Below are 18,012 nucleotides of genomic sequence, written 5' to 3' on the forward strand. Positions count from 1 at the left end.
GAATTCTTGCTGCTCTTAGAACATTTCTTCTTCCGGTCCTCTGCTCTTCGCCGCCACCACGGTCTCGCTTCTCGGACCCCGCCCTTTCTGAAGGTCCTAATCATTCTCTTCCCCTACGAGCCTCCCTTTCTCCCTTCCAGGACGCCATCTTGACGCATGGCCCAAGATGGCGCCCCCGGTCCCAGAGGCAGAGCCCAGACGCACCAGCGAGGCTGCGCGCGCGCGCGTGTTTGGGTGAGGGAGGGTGGGGCGTCGACGTCAGGACGTCGCCCCGCCCTCACGAGTCGCCCCGCCCCCGACCCCACTCCACCTTCCTCCCACCTCGAGAACCCGGAAGTGGAGGAGGAGGCGCGGCAGCGGCGGTGGCCGAGCTGCAGGCGCTGGCTGAGCGGAACCCCGGAGCGTGTCTGGGGTTGGGGGTGGGGGGCGGGGCTGAGCGGCCTGGGCAACCTGGCCTGGACGGGGCGGGGGAGGCCATGGCCTCGGCAGAGTTGCAGGGGAAGTACCAGAAGCTGGCTCAGGAGTACTCGAAGGTACCCATCGTGGGCGGGGAGTAGGGGTCCCCCTGGCCCTGCGGTCTCGGGTTGCCTTGGCAGCTACTTGTCTGAACCGAGGGGGACTGCTGAGGGGCGTGCGAGCGCGCCCCCCTTCTCCCCTCCACCTCCTCCGTCCACCATTACCGTGCCTCCACCTGCAGCTCCCCGGAGATGGGACCGGGCGGTGTCTGGGTCCGTGTGCGTTTCTGCAGAAAGGAGCTGGAGTTTGATTCTACCTTCTCATTGAACTAGCGGGCTTGGGACTGGGATTTTAGAAATCCAGGCTTCTTCCTCTAGTGCTGGCCGGGAGGGAAAGGGAAAGATGTAGGACCACCTCTCCCCTCCCTATTTCCTCAGTTTTCCCAGCCCAGGCATGGGGAAGATCAACCATTCTCCCTTCCTGTAGGGATGCTTTGAGGATAAAGGGATTTATCTACCCCAAGATCAATTTGTCATTCGTGTAAACTGCCTCACTAGGGATGGGTGGTTACAAATGTATTCGGGCGCTTTGGCAAAATGTCTGAAATGATTTTGACAGCTTAAGTGCTAGGGCTGTGCCCTTTTCTCTCTGTTGCCCCTCCTTCCCTTGAATGGGGCAGAGCACCCAGCCTGTACTCCATACATGTCGAATGAAGCAAAATAAGGACCTGTCCCTTTTGTCGTGTTGTGGCATCGATCTTTTAAATTGGCGGAATCCCTTCCTAGGACAAGGGTGGTGCGCTTTCTGGGTAGGGTGTTTCTGCCTTGAGAATGTTCTAATGAAGTTATTAAAGTGGAATGTCACAGCTTTGGAAATTGATTCACCAGTCATTACGCTTAGTTTTCAGTGATCTTGACAATTTGGAGAATTTGAAGCATTTTTTCTTATAATTTCATTCAAAAATATTCAGCAAGGTGAAATGAAATATTTTTCTTGAAAAATAAAACCCTTTTCTAAATACGCACTCATCTTCACCATCAAATAGGAGCCTTTGAAGATGCTACATTTATTCCAATGGTGTTACCATTGGCAAAGCTTTGTTGCATTTCCGTTTGGAATCTTAACCTGTGGCACAATGTCAGTGATAACAAATTTTCATCCTTTAAAGGAGCATTTTCTTCTTTGAAAGAGCCAGAAGTTTGGAACAAATCCATAAGATGAAGGGAGGTGGGGGAATCAAAATGTTTAAATTTGTCTCTTACTATTTTTGGTTGAAAATGTCTCATACATATAAAGTAATGGGACTGATTTTCTTCTCTGGAAAGTAAACAAGCTTAGAAGGCAGTTCCAAATGGCAAAAGAGGAGTTCTACAATGTTTTGAGCATTGACCATATTACTAAAATATTTGTATAGCCTCCCAAAGTAATTAGAAAAAAAACTTTGAAAGATTTTATTCTTTTGAGTTTAAAATAAGCTTGTTCAACAGACACTTACTTTGTGCTCCCTGTGAGCAGTCTGCCAGAGTTGGTTGAGTGAGGCGGGGTTCCAGCTGCAGGAGTCACCTTTAGTAGAATCCTCAGACATGGTGTGTAATTATGATAGTATGACAAGTGCTAGTTCAGGGGAAGCACACAAAAGTGGTCACTGGGTAAGGGTGGGACTTTACATAGATTAGGGAATAGGAAGGGAAAAAGGAAGAAGTGGTAGCTTTCCAGGCAAGGGAACAGTCTGTTTGTTGACATGAAAGCTCCTGAAGATACATGGCAGAGAGTGATTTAATGAGGTTAGAGTGGTAATTTGGGCCAGATCATGAAGGTTTATAGATATCAAATAAGAAGTGCAAACTTTTTCTTTAAAGAAATTTTTTTTTTTGAGACTGAACCTGTCAGGCTGACCTTGCACTTGCAATTCTGCCTCTGTCTCCAGAGTGAGGGAATTACAGGTGTGTGTCAACATACCCCATGAACTTTATCTTTTAAGTGATGGAGAAATGTCAAATGGTTTTTACTGGGGAAGTAATACTACTTTTAGAAAGGAAACTGTAACTATATGGAGGATGGAATGAAATAGGGAAAGACTGGTGAAAAGAAGGCTAGACAATGGGCTGTTAGAATGGTTTTAGGGAGAATAAGGTAGGATTAAATAAAGTTAGTGATTTTGGGGGTGGAGAGGAGAGGCTAGATTCAGGAATTATGGTTAAAAAATACTTTTTAGTTTGCCTCTTTTCTGAATGCTTGCTTTGTGCATAGCACTAAACTTAAGAAAGATAAAATGTGTAAGGTGTTCATCCTTGGTCTCATTCATTCTTTGGCTCCTGGTGAATGTGGGAAAACTCAGAGTTGACCCTGAATTTCCAAGGAGAAGGGTCATTACTGCCACTGACTGAATGAGGGCCGGCAGGAAGGAGAGCCCTTTGGAGTGAATGGGTGTGTTAAAGGTTAGATGCAGTCCTGGGATGAAGGTTGGAGGGCATATTAAAGTTATGTGGTTCTCTTGTTAGCTTAAGGTGATGTTGGGGTAATTTCGCTGAAAATTTCTAATGAAACAAACTAGCTAAAAATGAGGGCAAAAGCTAGTGCTTTTCAGGTAATTCTCATAAGGATGAATTTTGAGAGTTAATCAGGATAGAAATATGGAAATGCCTGTGGGAAAGATGTACCAGGAGGAGGAACTGTTACGGGGATTGTAGCAATGGGTCTCACAGACTTGGAGTCATTTCCCCTATTGGGCCAGACTGTTAATCATTCACTTAATTGCAAAGTGATGGGAATTTCAGTACACAAGAGACAGAGACTGGGCAAAAGATATCACGTGTTTTTTTTTTCCCTGTCAATTCTAGTGTCCAGCTATTTCTAGACAAGGTCTGTACCCTTGCCAGCCCTGTGCCTATAGAAAAGGGGTATTCTACCTTTTTATTATCTCCCTCCCCCAAAAATTGTGGGTTGATTTTGAAATCCAGTTATGTTGTTCTTCTGCCTTATTTAAAATGCTAAGGAAAAAGATTTCCTGTTAATCTGTATAAGGAAGCCTATGTATCAAGAGAGGAGCAAGCATGATCCCTAACCCAATGACATTTGCGGAATCTTCTTACCCTTTTGCACAGGTCTCAGCCTGTACTCCAGGAAAGGGCCCTTCCTTGCTTAAGAGCTTTGGTCATAATCTTTACCCCAGAGAGGTATCCATAAAGGAGACCAAGAAAGTAGTTAGATAAAAGTGAATTATGGAGGCGAAGGCAGATGAGAATTGGGAGGCAAACAGGTTGTAAAAACAAAGTGTTAGGAAAGATCAGTAAAAATGGAGATCAAGATTCTACTGGTTTTCTGTAGGTTTTCCAAGGTTCTAAAAGTGAATAGGTAAAGATGTAAGATACTTTTTTTTTTGGTGGTACTGAGGTTTGAGCTTAGGGTCTCCCCCCTTGCTAGGCAGGTGCTCCACTGCTTGAGCCACCAACCCCTGCAAACTACCTTTTGACATATGAGGGAAAGCTAAGTAAAGCCTTAGTTACTACATTATAAATTCAGACAGAAATACATTTCTTACTTGGTGTTTCTTCCACTTCCTGCTCTGTTTCTGATGATCTTGTGTGTCTCATGAAGATGAGAGGGGAAAAGTACTCAGTTCTGGCTCATTTGATTTTAGCTTGCTTTCTTTGCAGCACTCTTGTCCGGTATGTGTGAAAGCAAATTTCAAGATCTTCCCAGTATTTATGTTACCTGGGTTAGTGCTTCTCAAAGTTTGGGCCCTGGACTTGTATTGTCAACATCATCTGGGGATAGGTTAGAAATTCAGACTCCAGAATCCACCCTGGTTCTACTGAATCAAAAACTAGAGGTGGGATCCAGCAGTATATGTTGTAACAAACCTCTGTAATTTGGATACACAATGTATTAGTAAGCTTTGTGTGGCTACAATGAAATTCTTGAAGGAGATAGTTTATAAAAAAGAAAAGATTTAAAGCCCAGATAGTGTAATGCAGGCTCAGCAAGGCCTGCCTCTTGATGCTCATGACACATGGTGAGTGGCATTGGCAGAAGTGCATTGAGAGCAAGTACCTGATTACATCTTAAACCAGGAACAGAGAAGGACAGACACCAAGGTCCCACAGTCCCCTTCACTGCCCCTAAAGACCAAAGTCGTCACTCTTAAAGGTCCATAACATCTTCTAACATGACCGCACTAGGCACCAAGCTTTTACGTATGGATGTTTGAGGGACACTTAACCTCTTACTCACAGCACTTGCTAAACTTGAATGGAATCAGTAAAGCACCTTTTGCTGTGATAATCTTTTCTTAGCTGAGTGCTGTTGGCTCATGCTTGTAATCCTAGCTACTCTGAGGCACAGATCAGGAGGATCACGGTTTGAGGTCAGCCTGGACAAATAGTTTGTAAGACCCTATCTCGAAAATACCCAACACAAGAAAAGGGCTGGTGGAGTGGCTGTAGTGGTAGAGTACACCTGCTTAGCAAGTGTGGGGCCCTGAGTTCAAACCCCAGTACCCAAAAAAAAGAAAATCTTTTTGAGGTTATAAAAACCAGAGAAGTCAAGCATCCATTATTTTTCTAACAGTTTACTTTATGGGGTGATTGCCTTTGGGAATTTTTAGACTTACACTTGTACAAAGCTGCTTATATTGGGAAAGGGTCAGTTGTGGTCTAGTGTGTTTGCCCTCCAGATAGTGAGGCTTGGCAGAACCTTAATTACTTCCTGCTATAAGAGAAATCTACCAGAAGGTAGATTGGATGAAAATTGAGTATCAGTTATTATTATTATTTTTAAACATTGATGTGTAGTGTTCACTACACATTGAATTGGCAAGCAGCTTTGTGTCCTGTGATATCCAATGGAACTTTCCATGAGAATGAAAATGTTCTTTGTGCTGTCCGGCACCATTGGTCACGTGTGGCATTTGAGCACTCAGAATGAAGCTAGTGTGGCTGAGGAACTGGATTTTAGATTTTACTTAATTTTAAGTAATTTGAATAACCACATGTGGCTTTTGGCTACCTTGTTGGACAGTGCATCACAAATGGAAATGTGTGACTCACCCAAAGACCTTGTTAAACTGCAGATTCTGGTTTAGTAGGTCTGGGATGGGACCTGAGATCTCCTAACTGGTGCTCTTTTTTTTTTTTTAACTTTATTTCATTTTTCTTGTCATACTGTTGTACTGGGGGTACGTTGTGATATTTATAAAAATGCTTACAATATATATTAGTTAAATTCACCCCCTCCATCACTCTCCTTTATTCTCCCTCCTCCTTCTTAGGATGGTTTCAGCAGGTCTCATTTTTCCATTTACATACATGAGTACGTAATATTTCCACCATATTCACCTCCTTCACTCTTTCCTTGTATCATCCTCCCTCCCACTGGTACCAGTTCCCAGATAGGACATGTTTTACCTACCTGTCCTTTGTTTTTGAAAAAAGACATTTTTATTTGTTTAAGATGCCTAAAGGGAGTTTCATGATGACATTTCCATGTATGTATGTATTATATCCCAAATTGGTTCATCCTCCTCCATTTTTTGCCTTTCTATCTTAGTCCTGTCCTTGTGGTGATTTGGACAGGTTTAAATATTGTATACTCATTCTTGTATAGAAAATACACCAACCATATTCACCTTTTTTACTTCCTTCTGTTACCCTCCTCCTCCCATTCGTGTTCTCCCCTTAGTGTGACTTGTTTTCATTCTTGTCCTTCATTGTTTAGGTGTCTGTTTGTTGTTTAATGGGATTTTTGCCTTGGTATTATACCTGTACATGCATTGTGCTTAAGTCAATGTAACTCCCCTCCACTGCACTTCCTCGCCCTTTTCCCCCTATCCTGTCCAACTGGTGTTCTGTAGCCATCCAAAGACCATACTTTGAATAGCAAGGCCCTAGAAAGACAAGTGGTGGCCTAGTCTACCTCTGTAGATCAACTGAGTTACACATCTAGTCACTGGGGGCAGCTAATCTGTAAGGGTTGAGGGCCAGGATTTAATCCTAACAAGTTTCCCTGCATGAGAACAGGAGTAGGAGAAAGGGTACCATTTGAGATCAGATCCAAGAGGAGGCTTTTCCTGGATCAGCAACAAAATAACCCATGTCACTAGCATATAGTATGTAGCCTATCCATAATTTAAATAGCTTGTATATCAGGACAGCAGTAGGCATGATTCCTAACCCCTTTTCTGGGGTAGGGATAAGTAGTCAGAAAGACTAGGTAGTATTCCCAGCCTCAGTCTGCAGATAACTTCAGTATTCTGAAATTTTGAGTTGGTTTTAGTGAGGCTTATGGTTGCCTGTTGCATACATTTTTTTTTTGTAATGAACAAAAGTTGTATTCTTAAAGGTTTATTTTATAGGGTTGTAAAACATGTATAAATGTCAGAATGCCTTGCATGAAAACAGCCATGTAAGAGTAGTTCTAACACAGGAGATGGTCAGGAATTAGATGTGAAAAACACATCAGCTCTCTTTCTTCACAAAGTCTCCCAATAGTTTGTAATTAAAGATCAGAGTATCTGATCTTGGGCCATTTGTCCTATCAAAGATTGTCAAAGTAGCATGAGACTCTCTGTGTCCCTAGAGAAACAGCTGTGTGATAGGCCTGACTTAGGCCAGGCAGTTCTAGAACCACAGTTACACAGAGCAGGCTGGGAACTGGTTTTTGGAGTTAAGCTCAGAACTTTTTTGGTGTCTAGTAGGACCATGATCAAATAATTTGGAGAAGGATCTTCAAAAGGAGCTATTAAGGTGACAACAGTCTCTCATAGTGGTTTAATGCATTACTTGTAAACACCTTTTATATACAGTACTTAATTTGATTAACTCACTAAAAATTTATTGAATGTTTTCTGTATTCACAGCATTGATTTTTTTTTTTTCATTGTAAGGAAGAATATTGTAGTCTCTACCATGAAGAATGGTTTAAGTTGGCAAATGGGAATTGAGTACAGAAATCATACCACATGAGTAAATACAAAATTTATAACTTTAAAAAAAGTGAAATTTAAACTGGACAGTTTAATAAGAGATCTCTTGGGCTTGGGGCATGGATCAAATGGTCAAGTGGTAGAGTGCCTGACTAGCAAGCTCAAGGTCCTCAGTCAAAGGAAAATGAGGTCCAAGGCCATGTGGGCCACAGGGAGTGGTTGGGAAAAAAATAAGGAGGAAGTAGGGCCAGATGTAAGAGGTGGGCTTTTACAAGAACAGATGGGGATTTGGTTGGCCAAAATGAAGAAGGGCTGTGCTTTCAAAGTAAAGGTAAAGCGAATAGGATATATTATAAGAAAACAAAAAGTGAGGCTTACAAGGATTAAGAGAGCTTTAGAGGTGGGATTCAGAAGTACTATTCCTTCACTGACTGGAATAAAGAGTTTGGTGTGGCAATACTCAGTCAAAAGAACAATGCAGGAGGTATCACAATACCTGACTTCAAACTATATTACAAAGCAATAACAATAAAAACAGCATGGTACTGGCACAAAAACAGACATGAAGACCAGTGGAACAGAATAGAAGACCCAGATATGAAGCCACACAACTATAACCAACTTGTCTTTGACAAAGGAGCTAAAAATATATGATGGAGAAATAGCAGCCTCTTCAACAAAAACTGCTGGGAAAACTGGTTAGCAGTCTGCAAAAAACTGAAAGTAGATCCATGTATATCACCCTATACCAAGATTAACTCAAAATGGATCAGGGATCTTAATATCAGACCCCAAACTCTAAAGTTGATACAGGAAAGAGTAGGAAATACTCTGGAGTTAGTAGGTATAGGTAAGAACTTTCTCAATGAAACCCCAGCAGCACAGCAACTAAGAGATAGCATAGATAAATAGGACCTCATAAAGCTAAAAAGCTTCTGTTCATCAAAAGAAATGGTCTCTAAACTGAAGAGAACGCCCACAGAGTGGGAGAAAATATTTGCCAACTATACATCAGACAAAGGACTGATAACCAGAATATATAGGGAACTTAAAAAACTAAATTATCCCAAAACTAATGAACCAATAAAGAAATGGGCAAGTGAACTAAACAGAACTTTCTCAAAAGAAGAAATTCAAATGGCCAGAAAACACATGAAAAAATGCTCCCCATCTCTAGCAATAAAGGAAATGCAAATTAAAACCACGCTAAGATTCCACCTCACCCCTGTTAGAATAGCCATCATCAGCAACACCACCAACAACAGGTGTTGGTGAGGATGCAGGGAAAAAGGAACCCTCTTACACTGTTGGTGGGAATGTAGACTAGTACAACCACTCTGGAAAAAAATTTGGAGGCTACTTAAAAAGCTGGACATCGATCTACCATTTGATCCAGCAATACCACTCTTGGGGATATACCCAAAAGACTGTGACACAGGTTACTCCAGAGGCACCTGCACACCCATGTTTATTGCGGCACTATTCACAATAGCCAAGTTATGGAAACAGCCAAGATGCCCCACCACTGACGAATGGATTAAGAAAATGTGGTATCTATACACAATGGAATTTTATGCAGCCATGAAGAAGAACAAAATGTTATCATTCGCTGGTAAATGGATGGAACTGGAGAACATCATTCTGAGTGAGGTTAGCCTGGCCCAAAAGACCAAAAATCGTATGTTCTCCCTCATATGCGGACATTAGATCAAGGGCAAACACAACAAGGGGATTGGACTTTGAGCACATGATAAAAGCGAGAGCACACAAGGGAGGGGTGAGGATAGGTAAGACACCTAAAAAATTAGCTAACATTTGTTGCCCTTAACACAGAGAAACTAAAGCAGATACCTTAAAAGCAACTGAGGCCAATAGGAAAAGGGGACCAGGAACTAGAGAAAAGGTTAGATCAAAAAGAATTAACCTAGAAGGTAACACCCACGCACAGGAAATCAATGTGAGTCAATGCCCTGTATAGCTATCCTTATCTCAACCAGCAAAAATTCTTGTTCCTTCCTATTATTGCTTATACTCTCTCTACAACAAGATTAGAAATAAGGGCAAAATAGTTTCTGCTGGGTATTGGGGGGAGGAGAGGGAGGGGGCGGAGTGGGTGGTAAGGGAGGGGGTGTGGGCAGTGGGGAGAAATGAACCAAGCCTTGTATGCACATATGAATAATAAAAGAAAAATGAAAAAAAAAAAAAAGAAATAAGGGCAAAATAGTTTCTGCTGGGTATTGACCTGGGGGGTGGGGCGGGGGGGGAGAAATGAACCAAGCCTTGTATGCACATATGAATAATAAAAGAAAAAGGAAAAAAAAAAAAGTTTGGTGTGCACTGCTGGCAGTGGACTGTACCATCTGCAGGGGAGTTTTTCTGTCTAGTGTAGACTTTAGGGCAATTGTTTTTATGTTACCTAAGCATGCGTAGAGTTTCCACACTTGTCTCCTAGTCATTAATGCCCATCTGGTGATCTTGTAACTGTATCTGAAAGAAAAACACTGTGCCTTTGCCTCTCCTGTGTAGTGTATGCTGGAGAGAAGGTGGACTTTAACCGGCCAGCCTAAGCTCAGAAGTATTAGCATTTTACACACTGCTGGTTCAGTAGTGCGGCAAGAGTGACAGTAGTGATGCTGAAGAGTGAGAAAATGTCAGATGCCACAGGGTAGTTCAAATGCCAGTAGACTATGCCAAGCTCCCACCTCCTAAATACTAGACAGGTCTTTTGGCTAAATATTTCTCAGACAGTAGCTTTTTTGCAGTTTCATTGAAACCATGGTTGAGTTGTCAGTGTAGCAAACAGTATTTGCCAAAGGAAAATCCAACTCATTTTTTGTTATAGTCAGTTATATTAAATGCCAAATGGTTGTTTGAAAGTTCCCTTTGGCTTTTTAACAAAGTGGGCTATTCAGTTTGCTTTAAGTAGCCTTTACTATGTCTTAGAAATGAAATGTGAGGTGTTTGTTTGTTTGTTTGTTTTTTGTTTTTAATTGCTATGGTTCTGTTCTGACAGCAAACAGTTCAGTAAGCTTAAAGCTTCACCTTAGACCTTAAAGCAGTCACTGGAGCTTCTAACTACCACACAAAGAATACGTGTAAAACATAACAGGTCAGTTAGGACAGGGGTATGAAATGACAAAGACTGAAGTTATATTGCTATTGTTTGGTTTTATGGACTTGAAAATATTCATTCTGCCATCAGTCATCCTAACACTTCATCCATGAGTATGCTAACATTGCTTAAAAAGTAGAATACTACATGATGGAAGTTAATATTAAACTGGTAGTTCATCTTTTTGAACTTCAGAGCAGAGGTCAAGAAACTTTGTAAAGAACCAAACAGTAAATATTTTAGGTTTGCAGTTACATGGTTTCTATTACAATTTCTCTTCTCTTCTGATGAATACAATACATAAATTAAGGAGTATGGCTGTATTCCAGCAAAACTTTAAAATAGATGGCAGGCCAGTTTGGCCCTCAGATCTTAGTTTGCCAACCCTTTTCTAGAGAATTTAGTGTCTATATGTTTTTTTAAAGGAAATGCTAGTATTGCTAATTATCTTTTAACATTTTTTCTTCCCTTTTAAATTATGTTATTTGAAAACAGTGACCACATCTGTTACTTCCTTGTCTTTCCTATACCATTTAGAACAATGCCTTATACGAGGCACAATAAACATATCTTCCTAGTTTAGAAATTGTTTTGCAGTAGGTTTCTTGGCATGTTCTCACAACAGCCTCAGAAAAAGGCGGATAGGGTAGATGTGTTCGCCCATTTTATAGGCCTGTGGCTGAAGCTTGAAAGGTTAAGTGAATTTCTCTAGTTTATATTGTCTAGTAAATGGCAGAGCAAATGTTTGGATCTGCTTTCTGTTGTAGCAGTAGACTGTGATTTTTAACTTTTAAAACTAGAAGGTGTTTATCTTTTTATTCTTCCTGTCATGTAATCTTATTTTTTCTGTTGAGTTTTAAATATTCAGATTAAGGTTTAGCATTCAGATTTCCCTAATCTTTTAGCATAGTTCTGTTCTCTGTTCTCGGGAGACAGATCTGAGCTTCGCAGGATTAAAAAGATTTTTTTTTTTTGATTCAGGGTCTCGCTATGTAGTGCAGGTTGATCTTGACTCACAATGCTCCTACCTCAGCTTCCCAAATGCTGGGATAACAAATGTATGCAACCATGCTTGAAGTGGGTCTACTTTTTAAAAACTTACAGACAGATACTTTCATTTTCCCAGAGAAGAACCTAGTCATTCATTTTTTTTGTATTGAGCCGTGAGAATATTAGTCTATAAACCTTTTGCTTCAGCTATATTGAACTTACATGTGCTATGTTCTCTTTGCTGAAAATGCTTTTCTCTTACTGTATATGTGGATTTTATCTTCTAAAACTCTGCCAGTGGTGGCTATACAGATGTAGACATAAGTAAAAATTCATCAAGCAGCATAATTTTTTATTTCTACACTTTATTTAAAATAAAATTATACCTTCACTTTTAGTACTTAGTATGGAAAAAGCTCAAGTTCTACCTCTTCTCCTAAAGCTTCTCCTGCCTTGCTAGCCACTGCTTTTTCTCTCTTCAAAAATAGACTTAGAATAACCAATATCATCTAGTTGGGATTATAATGGTGGGGTAAAAACTGACAGGATCTGAATCTCAGCATTTCCACCTCACTCTTCTGTGCCTCTGTTTTCTCACCTCTAAAATAGAGGTATTTAGAATTTCTATGTGATAGGATTATGTGGGTTAGATGGTAACACATAGAAAGCACTTGGGATGGTATCTGGTATGTAATGAATATTCAAACATAAGTTGGTATTATTATCATTTTAAAATCTGAACCTTTTTCTTAGTTGCTTTGTACACTGCCTCTGCCTGGCTGATAATAACTTGAGATAATTGTCTGTGATGACATTTGCATGACTAATATTAGGCATAGTGTCCCACTGGGTATGTTGATGCCCTGCATTTTGGTTTTCTGTCTAAGTCTTATTCCATAATTTATCTATCTGTATGCATTTTATAAATGGATAGTGTGCCGAAATCTCAAGGAAAGTGGCAATTAGTGCCTTGTTACCTATCATTTTTTATTTCATATAAAGAATGATGTGTAGAAGTTGGGAGACATAGATTTTTGTTCCAGGTTATTCTCTTTTCTTTTTCTTTTCCCTGTTCCTTTCCTTCCTCTCTTCCTCCCTCTCCCTCCCTCCCTTCTCCCTCCCTCCCCTCCCTTCCTCCCCCTTCTTCCTCCCTCCCTTCCTCCCCCCTCTTCCTCTCTTCCTCATTCCTTCCCTCCCTCCCTCAATCCCTTCTTCCCTCCCTCTCTTCCTCCCAAAATGTTCTTTTTTGAGACAGAAGATCCTTATGTAGCCTAGGTTGGCCTCAAACTCATATCCACCTGTCTCAGCTCCTGAGTACTGGGATTATTTATAGGTGTGTGCCACCAGGCCTGGCTAGTCCCAGTTTTGCCATTGATTAGTTTTATGTCATTGGGGGAATTCAGCCTATATGTCTTTATTTATAAAATGGCAAGCTTTCCTCTTTGGGTCAAGTGTGTGTGTGTGTGTGTGTGTGTATGATACCCAAATATGTAAATATACACATATAAATAAATATGTCTATGTGTATATGAGAAGATACCTAGTTACCCAGTGCAATGATTCCTATAAAGTAATTATAAGTGATTTCCTTGCTATAACTGATTGCCTTATCTTAAAATTTTTGCTCTTTCTGTTTTTAGCTTCGGGCTCAGAATCAGGTCTTAAAAAAAGGTGTTGTGGATGAGCAAGCAAATTCTGCTGCTTTAAAGGTATGTAAAAGGGTATTTGTGTTATGAAGTTTGTTAGTGGTCAGTGATGCTCAAAACAAGGAATTCATCTGGTTTTCAGGTTCAAGTCCCAGCTCTGACACTGATTGACTAGAGACAGGAGATGGGGATGGTAGTGCTTAGGTTTTGTGTTCAGCTTTCCTACTAGCTAGGTATGAATGTTACATATTTTGATTTCCTCTATCTAATGCATTTCTTCTATACTTCAAGGCCTTTATTTAGCATAATGCCTCTGGGTTAATGGAGCTTGTTGTCTGTAGTCTGTAGATGCCACTCCGAGGAGGCTGTGTCATGTTCATTTTGTATCCCTACCACTCAGCAGATGGGCCCTTACAAATGGATTTGAATATGGGAATCATTTAGTCCATTAACATTACCTTTAGTTGTGCTATTTAGTAGTAATAACTGTGTTAATCAGAGCACCATTTGAGTAATACATTTTACTATCAGCACGTTTGTTAATTAAGAGGAGATTTATGATAGGAGATGAAGGAATTTGTTTCTCCTCCATTCTAGTAGGCATGTAATAAATATTGCTTAGTAGTCTTTTTTAAGTAGATAAATTAAATCTGGGATATAGATTCCTTCTTGGCCAAGTTTCTGATAAATGTACTGTCTCTCTCACTCTCACTTTCCTTTCCTTCTCTAGTTTGTTAGACAGATGGGATTAGGATTCCTTTTACTAGGGTCTCTTTTTGGAGTAGCCCTCAACCAGTGGTATATCCTGGATAGCTCCACTCAGGTAGCTATAACACAGACATACGTCCTTTCTCTTAGCCAGTGCTGGATGATACATTAGAGAAATCTATGTCTGAGAGTACGTCTACCTCAGGTTCCAGTAGTACATCTCACCGCTGAGATGGCTCAGAACACCCCATCTGTACTCCAAAGCTTTCTGCACCCAAGCCAAGATTATAGGAAGAAGTTTTGTAGTCAGGATTTATTAGTCATGTCATTGTTCCACTGAAATCATTGAGGAAGTGATCATTATCTCTCCTGATAATGGTTAAAACCTACTACTGGGAAAAGTATTCTTACTTACAAGTTAATAGTAGCCTGCTCTCACATATGACACTGTCCTGTTGCTGGTTGTGTTTGATTAGCTCTGTAATGGTAACAATGTGCAGACAGTCATGGCAGTGGTGATGATGACGGGCTGGTCCCAGGCACTGTGTGCCAGGCATTATGCTAAGTACATTATCTTATTAAATGTTCACAACAACTGTATGGGGTTGATAACATTATCATCCCCACTGCAGACCCTGGAGTTGAGAGTGAAATTAGGATAGAGAGCTTCTGAAATTAATGATTGGTTAGTGGAATTATAGCATTGTTCAACTTGTGGTACCATAATAATGTAAAGAAATTACCTTTTGTTTCATTATTCATTACAGGGAGCATTGTAATTACAGTTTGCCAGTTCTCTAGGTGAGAATGTTAGGATATCCTGTTACCATAGGCTTTTGATTTTGGGGGTCTCCTTCAGTGAATTGCCAGGGAGTCAATGTTCATTGATTTGACTTTCTTCTTTAATTTGAGGTATATGATAATTTAGACATGAGCTGGGCCTAAGTTTACCTTTGAGCTTTAAGTAAAAATTAAGAAGTTACTAAATAAACAATAGAAAGGAAAAAATGTTTTTCTAGTTAATGGGAGCATATTGTTTTATTCCACTAGCTTTGTGTTCAGCATGCAAATAATGTCAGTAGATTAGACACCAGCCTTGGTTTTTAGGTTGCTGTCTTGGTAGTTAACCATCTGCCTAGTAAAATCTGACCTCTTAGCTTCACAACTGTTTGTTTTGGTGAAAGTAATAAAAGTGTTTTTTTAAGCATACAGTAGTAATGTGGCCATCTGCATTTGATTATCAATGAATGCAAAGTTACTAGGACATCCTAGTAAAATATAGTTAGAATAACATTTTTAAAACATTGGGTGAAATTAAATTTCTCTTTAACTTCCTGTTTTCTTACCCCATTATGGTATTAAGAGTACAAAATAGCAGAAAGTGTACTGTTCAGATTTTAGATTTTATTTCTGTTTTCACTTAGCTTTAAAATGAATTGATGTAGAGCAACATCTGAAAATAGTTTTTGTGTTATGGTAATATTGTTTTTTTATCTTTGAAATATAGTTAAAAGTAAAAATGTGTTGAAAAAGACTTCATTTTGGGCTAGGGATGTAGCTCAGTGGTAGAGCATTTCGTAGCAGTCTTGAAGCCCTCAGGTGGGAGGGGGAGGGACAACCTCATTTTTCTTTAAGGGTCTAGCAAAGATTGATTAGTAAAGCAGAATGAAATAGAAATAAAAGGCAAAAGAGTGACACCCTCTGACTTGCACAGAATGGGAGCTAGGGGCTCCTTGACTGATTTAAATTTGAGGAGGATTAATAGAACAAAAAAGAATATGAATGTATTTCCTATCAGTCTTGCTCATTGAAGCGTGTGAACTTCTTTTAAAAAAAAATTCAGTTTTATAAATTTGCCCAGGTTTTGTGTCTGCTCACTGTTACAAATTCAACAGCATACAGTTATGAGTACTTTAAGTTGCTAATGGCCTGCTGCTTCAGTATGTTTTCTCTCTTCATTTTATTTTAAAATTTACTTGGTTTGGCCAAAAGATGATTTTGTCAGCAAAACAGAGCTAAAAACATGAGAATTGAAATGATACACACACAACTTTAACTCATTAAAGCAAGGTTTTGATTGTGTTTTGGTGAGGCAAAGATCATTTTTTTTTCATTATTTGAATACCTGAATGTTAAACCGTGAAGAACAGTCTGTTTTCACTTTGATATAGGAACAACTGAAAATGAAGGATCAGTCACTGAGGAAACTACAACAGGAAATGGACAGTTTGACATTTCGAAATCTGCAGCTTGCCAAGAGGGTAGAACTACTTCAAGATGAGCTAGCACTAAGTGAACCCCGAGGCAAGAAAAACAAGGTAGGTTTGATAAAGGCCTGTTAGTGTGTCCTTGTTAGGAGTTGCAGACACTGTTTTTAGCAGAAGAGTCTTTCTGATTCTCTAGTGTTTCATTTTTATATCTGGATATTGGATCAAGAAAGCCAACATTTGCTATTAATATATAGTAAATTTTAGGGGCATTTTCATACAAAAGTAATTTTAAGACATTAGCAGCAAAAATGTACATAGTTCACTTAATGGCTGTGAAAAGACAATAGAATTTCTCGTATTGGTCAAAATTGTCAAGTTTTCTTATACCAAATTGCCATAATTCCAAGATAGGGCAAATAAAATGAGAGAGATTGTTAAAAGTGTAACTACTTATATAATTAATTGAAACACTCACAGATTTTTGACTTAGGTTTGTAAGTTTACAATAGATGTATTTTCTTAGTGCTTATCATTATGAGGACAATTTAGTTTTCTTGTCTTGAGATTTAGAAATAAACTTTGTGCTTTTATTTGGTGAGGAAAGACTGTTACTGCTCTAAGATGCATAATCTGGTGCTTTTTGGGTTTTTTTGGTCTGGCACTTTTGAACCTTCTATGTTGAAGAAGTTAGGGTTTTTTCCAGGGGGGTTGCTAGGAATTAGTGATGGAGGCTCTAAATCTTGTTTGTGTTTGTAGATTGAGGAAGTGATAATAGAATGGGTAGAGGGAAGAAGAAGGCAAACAGTGACTCTGAAGAATCACCATGTGGAGGGAAGAGCTCAGGCTTGAATTCTTTGCCTGCTATTTATAAATCTGTGACTTTGGCAAAATTCTTGACCTTGAAACCTCAGTATTTTTGTCAGTGAAATGGGTATAACACTTTCAGTCTTTTTTAAAAGCATTTTTATTAGCATATAATAGTTGTACAGGGGGTTTTGTTGTGACATTTCCATATATGTGTACAATGTGTCCAGGTTTGGTTCATCCCCTTCTTAAAATGACTTCAACAAGTTTCAGTGAAAACTTTCACTCTTGTGAGGATTAAATGGAATCATGTGAAAGTCCCTAACATACTATGTGGTATGTTAATACCTTTCTGGAACTTAGGCATTTCTTTACATGGAAGGATTCTCTGGGGTGCTGGTGTGCGAGTAAAGGGGGAACAGAGAGGGCAGATGGGCATGTATTTGAGATTCTTGGGAATTATGAAAGACTCCTAGGGAGGAAATGACTATCTAGACTTCAAATACACATCCCAGGCTATTAACACCCCCTCCTATGACTGTTCAGCACAGATATGTGTGTAATACTTGTGAATTGTGAATTAATTTTAATTAAAGTTTCTAAGTTTGGAAGCACCGAGGAACCCAAATGTATCATCAGTAGCATTTCTTGTGTTCCAAACACGATGGATAATTTTTTGTGTTTTGCTTTTTATATAAATGCTCCATTTGCAAAGGACTTTTTAATCACTGATTCATATTGGATCAGTAGGTGACTTCATTTTAAGTCTTCAAAGAGAGAGGATCCAAAACAGGCAGAGAGGGTTGTGACTGATTTCTAAACATAGTTTCCTTTTTGGACTGTCCCTTGAATAGCCTCAGTTTATTTACTACATGAAATAAATGTTCATTATTAGGTCTTTTAAACAGTGCTATTCTCAGTAGAAAAAAGTTAATATTAGTAAAAATAAAGGAAGATATTTTTTTCATAATCTTCATGCTTTTTTTCTTGTGTTTATTTATAGTAGCCTTATTTTATATGGTTTTGGTTTTAAAAAATTTTGGAAATTTATGTGAACTTTTTTATAAACTTATTTTTGTGAATACTGTTATTTAATTTATTGTAATTTCTTTTTTTTATAAGCAAAGATTTAGTATGACAGGATAAAGTGGGGAGAAAAAGGGA

General features: G+C 39.4%; 1 protein-coding gene across 3 annotated transcripts in view; it reads left to right on the forward strand.

Annotated features, from left to right (window-relative positions):
• The first annotated feature begins 384 nt into the window (after positions 1-384).
• The window catches only part of Ppp1r21 (protein phosphatase 1 regulatory subunit 21), a 59,262-nt gene continuing 41,634 nt past the window's right edge, over positions 385-18,012 (forward strand). For 2 of the 3 annotated variants that reach the window (XM_074049644.1, XM_020176924.2), the window contains exons 1-3: positions 385-533; positions 13,121-13,189; positions 16,006-16,152. In XM_074049644.1, coding sequence (XP_073905745.1) covers positions 477-533; positions 13,121-13,189; positions 16,006-16,152 — 273 coding nt within the window. In that variant the 5' untranslated portion in view covers positions 385-476. Of the gene's footprint in view, positions 534-9,931; positions 10,488-13,120; positions 13,190-16,005; positions 16,153-18,012 lie in introns of those variants that run through there. The other variant, XM_074049645.1, reaches the window with a different exon arrangement.

This window comes from Castor canadensis, chromosome 12 (genome assembly GCF_047511655.1).
Source record: "Castor canadensis chromosome 12, mCasCan1.hap1v2, whole genome shotgun sequence".
In the NCBI taxonomy this organism is placed as follows: Eukaryota; Metazoa; Chordata; class Mammalia; order Rodentia; family Castoridae; genus Castor; species Castor canadensis.